This window comes from Pinus tabuliformis, chromosome 4_2, assembly GCF_031772625.1.
Source record: "Pinus tabuliformis cultivar Carrire ecotype Pingquan chromosome 4_2, CPIR1, whole genome shotgun sequence".
NCBI classification, from domain to species: domain Eukaryota; kingdom Viridiplantae; phylum Streptophyta; class Pinopsida; order Pinales; family Pinaceae; genus Pinus; species Pinus tabuliformis.
In genome coordinates, this window is record NC_142304.1 from 826380465 (window position 1) to 826391395 (window position 10931).

The 10931-nt window shown below is 38.1% G+C and overlaps 1 protein-coding gene and 1 long non-coding RNA gene across 3 annotated transcripts; both read left to right on the forward strand.

The window, feature by feature from the left end:
• Positions 1 to 510: 510 nt before the first annotated feature.
• Positions 511 to 9976, forward strand: LOC149172210 (glycosyltransferase family protein 47). 2 transcript variants are annotated; one of them, XM_089424255.1, is made up of 5 exons: positions 511 to 1038; positions 1735 to 2055; positions 2198 to 2320; positions 6779 to 6946; positions 8000 to 9976. In XM_089424255.1, exons 1-5 carry the CDS (start codon positions 1027 to 1029, stop codon positions 9674 to 9676), a joined length of 2301 nt encoding a protein of 766 aa, XP_089280381.1. In that variant the 5' UTR covers positions 511 to 1026; the 3' UTR covers positions 9677 to 9976. The 2 variants fall into 2 exon arrangements, with proteins under 2 accessions (XP_089280381.1, XP_089280383.1); XM_089424257.1 differs by lacking the exon at positions 511 to 1038 and adding an exon at positions 1074 to 1183.
• On the forward strand, positions 2336 to 6020 carry LOC149172211 (uncharacterized). The gene is made up of 2 exons (XR_016259075.1): positions 2336 to 2702; positions 2946 to 6020. It is a non-coding gene; the product is annotated as an uncharacterized LOC149172211 (long non-coding RNA).
• Positions 9977 to 10931: the final 955 nt, after the last annotated feature.

A 10931-nucleotide genomic window follows, 5' to 3' on the forward strand; every position in this document is an offset into this window, starting at 1 on the left:
TTGAAATTCCAACTAAATATTGTCCGAATAAAACAGTTTTAAATCATTATCATTTTAGATAATAAAATATAAAATTCCAACTAAATCTCCTCGTAATAAAACAATTATAACCTATTAACCTCCAATACTGTCTTAAAAATAAAACAATACAGTTATAATGTATTTACAAGTATTAAAAACAAAACCATTATAATGTATTTACCTCTGATTTTGACTCATGGCAATGATCATAATTTAATGTTTTCAAATTTTACCACTCAAGAACACCCACAACCTGTCACCCCTTATCTTTAGACTCTCACCTACTCTCACACTTTTTATAAAGACAACGACCACAGCACAGATCTAGGGAACCATGACTATTACTGCTAGACCACAACCAAATAAAACCAATAGAGTATCCCCACTGTCACATCAATTTATGCACAACCTCCCCGAGCAATCGCTGCACTAAATATTTGTGTAGAACGTGATGAACAATGAATTAATAAAATTTAAATTAAGATATTGTTATGCCCTAATGCCGATGTTAGCAAAAGTGTCGGAGGGTGGGGAAGAAACCGAAGAAAGCGTTTTTGAATACCGCAAAAGAAAAAGCTCGGTATATGTTTTAATGAAACTCTGTAATTTCACTGAAGATGCTAAGAAGGAGCGGTGGGAAATAACACCCCAGGCTGGCATTTTACTGGATGTGTTTACATATCTTGACACCCATTAAGCTACTGTGAAAGCCCAGATGGAGTTCTCTTGAATTGAACGGGTTACCGCAGATGGGTATTTTATTGGTCCACGAAGTTCGCAGGGTTTTATGCTTAACAGAGATCCAGTTTTTATGGTGTTGATCGTGCTCTCCCCGGTTAAATAGAGAAACCCAACTCATTTCTTTGGCACCCACGTTTTCTTCCATTTTGCATTGTGGTCAAATATTGTTGGCTAAACCGTCTTTGGGGATAAGCTTTCCTGCATATAATTCTTCACAGGTTAAGGCCTGTTCAGATACAGTTTTGGAGACATGCGCCGGATGTGATGGCCAGAGAGGTAAGATCTCGTTAAATGTATATATATGCAACGAGATATAAAAAGCTGTTTGGATTTAGTAAGAAGGTGATAAACCGACTTCCAGTGTTTGTCCATATGTATGTATCTATGTAGCTATGTCTGTATAAGTTGTTGGATTTAATAGGTAGGTGTTAACTGTGTGTCAACCTCTGAATCTGTATATTTCTTCAAGGTATTTTATTTTTTATGTAAATTTTCATGATGTATTTGTCTATGCCTTATAGGAATCTGGTGTGGGCTTATGTTTTAAGTTCTTGAGATGTATTAAAGGTGTTCCATGTCTGTATTTCTTAATATCCTTTTTGTATGTGCCTGTTTTCCTGGCTTTTCCTTGGGGTTTTCTGTTTTATTTTTTCTGTTAATGGTTTCTAGAGTTTGGTTTGGAGGAGGAGAGGAAGATCAATGGTATAGTTGTCTGTCTCAGAATTAGGTCCAGCCATTCAGACTTTAGATATTCTTAAAGAGATAAATTATGGTCGCAGGGAGGATGTATGTCTAGAAAATTTGTGATTTTTACTGATCCTAGTCAATGGGTTTGGCATGAGACAGCTGGAGATGTGTTGTTTGAGAATCCTTGACTTCCTTTTTAGCTTGTCTATAATATTTGGAAAGGAGAGATATGGGCTTAAAGTCTCTGAATGAAGGAATTCATTTGTTGTTGAATATCGTTTACAGGATATGGGGGAGAAGGGATTGAAGCATTCGGTACCGAGCAGTTTGGGCGGCGGTGGATGTTGCGACATGAGTCTGAAATGCAGGTGCAGGTGGAGATGGGATTCTCCGGCTCGTACATGCGTGTTATCGCTTACCTTTATCTTTTTCCTAGCATCGTTTCTAATTTTTGGGGCTTTGGGGATGTTCTTTGCTTGGCTTACATTCTCTCCTTTCGAGAAACCTGCTATGAGCCCTTTTGGTTGTCGAGAGGATAATGAAGGATCATGGTCTATCGGAGTTTATCGTGGAAGAAATCCATTTGCATTGCATCCTATTGAGGAGGTAAATGATCCTTGACATGCATACTTAAGGTCCTCCTAATTTAAATTTCCTGGCAGGGAGACGACACTGGAGATTTATGAACAACATCACTAGTGAATTCATAATATCAAATGACTAATTCTTAGCTTTTCAATCGTAACAGGAAGGAATTTCGAACGACAGAAGCTCAGCCTGGCCTGTTGCTAATCCTGTATTTACATGTGCATCAGCTTCTGATAGCAGTCACCCGAGCAATTTTGTGGCAGATCCTTTTCTCTATATTCAGGTTTGTTTTCTTCATTTCAACAGGGCCATCGTAGTTTCTCGTTTCGGGTAATGGAGTCTGAATCCTGCAAGGCTTCCATAGTTACAATTTTTGGAGAATTTAGTGTGTTAAATTATTTGAAATGGACGGTGCCTTTGATCTCTCGGGGAAAGTTTTTTCATGTTTTTTAGAACTAAAAGTTGGCATTTTTGCTATCAGCTTAATTTTCTTTTTGGTCATAATATTCAGTACATGGTATTTGTTAGTAATTCTGTCTTTGTTGGTAAGAAAATAGGATTTTCATTTCAAAGTGATCACCTGTGCATGTGCTTTCAGGTACAGACTATAAAATATGGATTTTTATCTATCCCTGCTAACTTCCAGAAGTTGTTCAACCTAAAAGGTAGAGACCTCAGACCAGTAGTATGTTGACTGTCCATCCTCAGTAAATCATATTGCTTATGGTGTGATCCATGGGTCAAAATAATTCATATAAACTTCCCTCTAATTATTCGTTATTAAAAAACACACTTAAACTGAAAGATAAAGACAAAGACAGCATAATTTTGCTTTCTTCTGATAGTGTACTTATCTGGTACCTGCGGATCTTCTTGATTGCTGATGAGTAGCTGAGCAAACTCTACAGTTTCTTCCAGGTGGGACAACAAGAGGCATTCCTGAGCTTGGCCTACAGGAGGTGCACCATCTTTGTTAGAGATTCTGGCTTCATATCGATTATACTCCCTTAAATATGTTGGATGTGTAAGCCATCTATCCCTTGGTCCACTGAAATTCTATCCAGCCTGCTACAGATGTTCAGATTATGGGTATTCATACTTGCTTTTAGCTATGCAATATTCCTGTTTGAGGTGTCAGCATTATGGTAGGTTGGTTCTGCTATCTACCTCTGTGAAGGTGACGAGAGGAAGTTATCATCGTTCTCCTCGAGCTCATACTTGGACAGAAGAATGAGTACAGAACAAAGTTCTCCATGAGACCATACCTATCTCTTACAGGCTTTGGCAATAAATTATGGATCGTGAGAATACATAGGGTGGTATCAGGTATGGAATTTTTTCCTCGCAAAGCCCCTGGATTCTTTTACCTCAAATGACATTAATTCGATTTGGGATAATAGAATTTTAATAATTACCATTAGCTTCATCCTCTCCTAAAGTTTGAGGAGTGAGGGAGGATGGAGGGGGTTGATAATTCGTGGCTTAAGATGAATTGGAGAGGATGACCAGCTGGTTGTCCAACCAATGCCTCTTGAATGATTTTTATCAGCTTCAATAATTATAAGGTTCTCCCTCTCAATATGGCTTTATTAACTATCCAGTCAGCAATTTTATTGGTTGACCTTCTAGTATGGACAAAAGAGATGTTCATTCTGGCCTTATCTTGTTCAAATCAGGCTATCTTACTTTTTATAAGCTAATCACTTTAGTTTCCCGTGAATTTGCCAACTGGAATGTCAATGAGTAATTTGGAGCCCCATTCAACCTCTACTGAATAGATACTATTCCTTACGCAAAGCTTGATCCTTTCTGTCGAAGCTTCAGCATCGACCCGATTGTAAGTTGCCATGCCAATAAGTTCATAACATATATAAAGATTCTTCCCCCTTTATCTTTAGGGACTCCACCAGACTTTGCCCAGCCAAGTTTACATCTGGCGGCTGTGTTAAAGTGAAGGTTAATTATCTCATCCTTAGGAGGGATCCAAGTCACTTGAGGATTTGGAGTATCCTTTATTTGTTCTCCTTTATTGGGACACTTTTATATAATTTTTACATTAATAGGTCATTAGCTTATGAAACTAATAGACAGTGTATAAGATGCTCATCAAAATGCCTTCTTGCATTGTGGTTATTCAGTAGAAAGTTATAGGTAGCATATAAGATGTTTATTTAGGATAGATAGCAGCTTCATATGTCCTGAACAATCATTTGTTGTCAAACGAGATAATATTATATGCTATTGCACAAACTTCTTTATGATGGAAACTTTCAACTGCAATTCCATACCCTTGTTTCTCATATGGAGCTAGCATAGTAATCGTTGAATCATACCCCTTGTTATGTTGCCTGTACATATATTGAAGTATGTAAAGGTAGAGACTGTTTCTATGGCAAGATGTAGAATTAGCATGTAAGAGGGTATATGCAGCATATAAAGTGTTTATTTGGAACAAGAAGCGACTTCATATATTCTTCAATCATTTTTTTAAGATGAGAAAGTATTATATGCCATAGCACAGACTTCTTTATGATGGAAAGATCTAATTTTAAATGCACATCCTTCTCATATGAGAGTAGCCTAGTACTGGGGTGAATCACTGAATCCCTTTTCCTTGTTATGTTGTCAGTACATATTGAAGAAGTATGTAGAGGTTGAGACTGGTTCTATGATAAGATGTAGAATCTGTATATAACAGGGTATATGCTAGTTCTCTTCATGAGCACAACAACTTCCCATCCCCCCCACCCCTTGCTCTAGCCATTCCATTTGTTAGTGACCTCATTCCAGTGACAAAGTTTTCTGGGTGGTTGTATTTCCAATATGGCAGTGGGCCATAATCTAAGTTGTACAAGTTTCTGGAATGAGGGAATGTCAGACTCCAGAGACATGGGTATGTACTATGAGTGTCTGGAATATCTAGAGGCTTTGCCCAAATTTCAAGGGAGTGGAAGGTTGGAAGTGTACAAGTTTCTGGAATGAGGGAATGTCAGACTCCAGAGACATTTGTATGAGTGTCTGGAATATCTAGAGGCTTTGCCCAAATTCCAAGGGAATGGAAGGTTGGAAGTGGCAATATATATATATATATATATATATATATATATATTTGGGTATTTGTGTGAATTGAGTTATGCATGCACCCATATAAAACCTTACATGGTATCAAAGTAGATACCTGTGGACGAGTTAGTAATGATGAAGGGTTACAAGAACCAAGTAAAGAGAAGTCTAAGGCAAGTGGCAGTTACAAGTTATTTGATGTTAACAGTAAAAGGTGAAGAAAAATTAATGAAGGCGAATTAAATTTTAAAGGTTTTTAAGATTGAAACTTGAGTTAGATTTAACTAGTTTTAAGAAGGGCAAAACCTTATCCTGCGTATGGCATATTAAATAGCAGTTGTTCCAGCAGCAATAGCAGATTTGGTGGCTGAATTTGTCAGCAGCAAAGGAAGACCACAGGTGGCATCTGGCAGTACAAAATGCAGACAGCAGTACCATTAGATTATTGATATTCCATAAAGAAGAGTGGCATGATTACTTCAGCAGTGATGATTTCACTCATTTATGATGGCAGCAGGCGATATTATACGACTTCATGAATCCAAGCAGTGAACAGGTCCAATGCAGCAGGGCAGACCTGATTCCGTTCGCAAGCAAAATCTCCACAGCATCTTTCAGATGAGTCTGCAGATGTTCAATGTGAATTTTCAATGAGAAATATTTCTAACACAATTTTCCATGAAAGCAAAATCTCTGCAGCACCTTGCAGATGAGTCTGCAAATAATCAATATGAACTTTCAACGAGAAATATTCCTAACACAATATTCCATGAACCGGGCATTGGATTAATTATTCAGCGGAAAGTATTTTTTCCACCCGGACATCAGTGTGTGCAGCAAGCAAAATATTTCCGAAATCAGACTAGGAAATGGGAAAAAACATGGCAGAATGCTGCCTAGACCGGAAACATTCAGACGAAGGCACAGTAATCTGGGGTACCATGCTAAAAATAAAATTAAAATTAAAAGGAAAAATTTAAAAACAAATGTGATTTGAGACATCCAAAAACATTAAAAAATAATGCACAGTTGTGGCATCAGAAGGCGCCTCTTTGGGTAGCAGAGGTGGAGGTGTGACATAAAGAAAGATTCTAATGTTTGAAGTTTACAGAACAGGTAAAGGTTCAGAATGCTCCAGACATTAGAAGGGTGAGATCTTGGGTCTCTTCTCAGCCTTCCCGTCTGGGAGATCGACAGATACCATTGAGAGCAGTTCAACAATGCTGAACCATATATCAATTTCTCAGGTTCTCAGAGCACCAGAGGGACCAGCTCCAGAGAGTTCTAGAGCAGGGCACTCCTGACACGTCTGACTACCTCCCAATCCCAAAGGATCGGCCAGAGACCTATTCAGAGTTTCTTCCTTTCAACCTTGGATGCTAGGAGTAGCCTGTCCTTTCAACCTCGGATCAAACTTTTAGGCTTTGTGAAAATGTTCCAAATATTTATAATTATTCTTTATATTTCTTGAAGTTTGATGGATTGGGTCAATAGTGGTGGACCATGTTTCGATGCTTTGCTATTTGTCTGTTTGGCCCGTTGTGGTAGAATACTGAAACTAGAAGTTGTTATATGTTTCTAGATAGTTAGCTCAGGATTGAGAATTTTTAATCAAATTACTGAAGATGGTAGTTAGCTTGTTCATCATAAAACTGATTGATATGTTGTTGATGTATAGGGAGATGTTCTGTACCTGTTCTTTGAGACAAAGAATGCTTTAACAATGCAAGGAGACATTGGTGTGGCAAAAAGCATTGATCAAGGAGCCACCTGGCAACATTTAGGCATTGCTTTAGATGAAGAGTTTCATCTTTCTTATCCTTATGTTTTTGACTATGATGGGCAGGTGAGGCAATATATATCTTATCAATGTGATTTCATAAACATATGTTTGGCAGTGAACGATGTTTTATTGGGGTTCTTGTTTAATTAGAACTGAAAGTTGAGCTCCTGAAATCTAGGCAACTTCTATACAATAATGATCTCATTTTAAGTATACGATTCTTATTGATACATGCACTGCTTACAACCTTTGTCTGCATTTGCTGTCTTCTATGTTATTGATATTTACACACCCAATGAGCCAATCCCTAAATGGGTAGGACCTGTACTCTCCTCAGGGCATGTACAGGTCAGCTAATGGGGTTTTATCATTTACCCTCCCTATTGTGATCATGGCAAAGTCCCAGGTCATGGTGATTGCAATACCGAGTTCTCAAAGTGTCGTGTGAACCTCATAAACCATGATGAGAACATGGTGCTTAGTCAGCACAGAATTATGTTCAAGCTCTGAGTCTCACCAGCTCCAAATCAAAATCAATTCACTTTTCAAACTTCATCTTGTCAAATATAAACGAGACAATATGTTTAGTAAATGGTTTTGTGAAAATTTTGAGCGACATTAGGATTAATTGGTAAACATTTATAGCAGAAAATTTTGATGAGTTGGAGGAACATATGCATTCCTCAGGCTTTTGTTGAATGCATCTTTGCTTTGCACAGAAGGTTTTTCAATATTGAAACAATGTTTCTGGAACCTAAGATGATCAACATTAATTTTGTGCTTGTTTTAAATGTGTTAGTTTGAAATGATCTGCATTGCTCCCTTTATCATCCTCTTCAGGGTACATTTCAAAAGAGCAACACTGTTTAGTAACAGCAACTAAATGATATTTAGGAGCATTGGTCTGAACAAAATGGTAGAAAGGGTGACAATCTTCTTGTGTAAATCATGAGATTTGATTCTGATTTCTGCCTGACTTTTTCCTTATGCAAAGAAAGCAGGTTTCCTAATTTTCATTCCTTTTTCTCATTATGTCATCATCGATGTCATCTATTTCAGTTTTATAGATATTTTTTCTGCACACTTTCCTCTTACACCGCTGTTTTGTATATGCAGATATACATGATGCCCGAGAGTAGTCAGAAAGGGAATCTTCGTCTTTACCGGGCATTAAATTTTCCTCTGGAATGGAGACTCGAAAAGGTGCTTCTTAAGAAGCCACTTGTAGACACTTTCTTGATCCACTATAATGAAAATTACTGGCTTTTTGGATCAGATGTCAGTCGGTTTGGTGCAATAAAAAATGGAGAGCTGGAAATCTGGTATGCTAATTCACCTCTTGGCCCATGGAAACAACATAAGGGCAATCCTGTGCATAATTTTGATAAAAGCTTAGGTGCAAGGAATGCTGGAAGGCCTTTTGTGTATGATGGACATCTCTATCGCATGGGTCAAGATTGTGGTGACACTTATGGGCATCGTATACGAGCATTTAAAGTAGAAGTGCTCACCAAGGAAAAGTACAGAGAAGTAGAAGTTCCCCTTGGAATTGTTGAGTCTAGGAAAGGACGAAATGCATGGAATGGGATTCGACATCATCATTTGGATGCACAACAACTACCCTCAGGAGATTGGATAGCAGTGATGGATGGAGACAGAGTTCCTTCTGGTGATTCAACAAGGAGGTTCCTACTTGGATCATTGACATTGTTATTTTTAGGAATACTGGTTATTCTTGTGGGTGTTCTACTGGGTGTGGTCAGATGTGTTTTTCCCCTAAGCAGGTGCCTAGGTGCTGGAAAGAGAAGCGATACTCTGTCAGTCTGGACACATCCTCAATTTACATCAAAGCTGCACAAGGCATTTGCTCGCTTGAATAGAAGTAGCTCTGCCTTAAGGGGGAGAATCAGGTTAAACACATGTGGAGGCACATTGCTTCTGTGTTTTCTTTTTTTCCTTGGAGCAGCATCAATCTGTTTTACTGTACGGTGCTTTTTTGGGGGTAATGGCGCAGAAGAGGCATATCCCGTGGAAGGACATTATTCCCAGTTTACCATGCTTACTATGACTTATGAAGCAAGACTTTGGAATTTGAAGATGTATATCAAGCACTACTCTCGGTGTGCATCGGTTAGGGAGATAGTTGTTATTTGGAATAAGGGCCAGCCTCCAAATCCCAATGACTTTGATTCAACTGTACCAGTCCGTATAAGAGTTGAACAGAAAAATTCTTTAAACAACCGTTTCAACGCTGATCCTCTGATTAAGACAAGAGCCGTACTTGAATTGGATGATGATATAATGATGACATGCAATGATGTTGAAAGAGGGTTCAAAGCATGGCGTGAGCATCCTGATAGGCTTGTGGGGTTTTATCCCCGTCTTATAGATGGGAGTCCTTTAAAATACAGAGATGAAAAGTATGCCCGTACAAGGAAAGGTTATAATATGATTTTGACAGGGGCTGCGTTCATGGATAGCCAGTCAGCATTTCAGAAGTACTTTAGCGATAAAGCAAAAGAGGGGAGAGATATCGTTGACAAGTACTTCAACTGTGAAGACATCCTAATGAATTTTCTTCTTGCAAATGAGAGCTCCTCAAGAACAGTTGAGTATGTTCATCCAGCATGGGCTGTTGACACATCAAAGCTTTCCAGTGCAGCTATTAGCAGAAATACCCAGGTACATTACAGGACAAGGACGCATTGTTTGTTGAAGTTCTCTGAAATATATGGTCATCTTCCTCTACAGAAGTGGGAGTTTGACAGTCGGAAAGACAGTTGGGACTTATAGTATAACAGGAAGAAGTTGAAAAACTGTATATTGTTGCAGCTATTTGTATCGCTTACTCAACCCTTGAAAAATTTTTGATGCACCATTTCTTTCTATGTACTGGACCACTTGTACATTAATCCAACCATCTTTTGCTCCTAGTATATTCAATCTCAATTTTTTGTTTGTGGCCCTGTAAGAAAGTCCCAATTTGCAGTTTGTGGCCCTGTAAGAATGTCCCAATTTTTAGTTTGCGGCCTTATAAGAATGCTGTTGCATTGTGAAAGTATTTCTCATAAGAATCATTCTAAACATTTTTTTCGTGGTGAGTCATCAAACATTCCACAGGTTGTCTCTCTCTTCTTTTTATGAGGCTCTTTTAAATGTTGTTTTCTGGTTAAAGAAATCAAAATTGCCCGAGTAACTTAGAGTTTGCTAGAGAAAATTATCCAGGTTCATGGGATAAAGTGTTCAATTGGCGTTTAATTTGGTGAGCATTAAATTTTTTTTCTTTCTGAGAAAACATCTGTTCAGTTAGTCACCTATACAACGCAAGAATTCAATATATGTCTACAGGGGTTACCAATGTAAGGCAAGGAGTTCAAGATATTAAGTATATAGGGCTACCAATACAAGGCAACGAGTTCAATAAATATGTATGGGGGATCTGTACACAAGACAAGATCTTGTTTACAGGAATCCATAGGTTCTTTGATGTTTTAATTCCAGATATTCTGTATATTTTTGTGTTGCGGTGGTCTTAAACTAGAGTGTCTTACTGTTATTGTTGTATTGGCAATACATGATTGCCTGGAATATAAATATTCTGTAACATCTCAAGGCTTTCATTTTGCATTCCTGTTGAAAAGAGTTAATGGAGTAGTTATGGTATAATCAGTTTTGTCTCCCATTCTATCATTGGCTGATCTGATATCTGGCAAGAATGTTAAAGCAGATATTGTTTGAATTCTTTCTAGGACAAGTTTGGACCTCCCAAACCACTGTGAGAATGTCAGTGCCTAATAACACGTGGAGTTGATTTGAAGCAGATATTGTTTGATTTCTTTCAAGGACTAGCTTGAACCTCTCAAACCACGTGAGAATGTCAGTGCCTAATAACACGTGTAGTTCAATTTTAAGCCCTTGAGCTTCACGAACTGAGATTCCGATATTGTATCATATGTTGCTGTTTATGTTTTGCAGGCAATATTTGTTGGCACGAATTCGAAGTATTGTCTAATATTGTAGCTTTCGTTTTGCTTCTTGTGTGGAGCGA

Excerpts from the sequence above, each read along its gene's own strand:
- LOC149172210 (XM_089424255.1), top strand. Across the intron at positions 2,056-2,197 it reads CATTGCATCCTATTGAGGAG|GAAGGAATTTCGAACGACAG; the intron begins GTAAATGATCCT and ends CAATCGTAACAG. Across the intron at positions 6,947-7,999 it reads TTTTTGACTATGATGGGCAG|ATATACATGATGCCCGAGAG; the intron begins GTGAGGCAATAT and ends TTGTATATGCAG.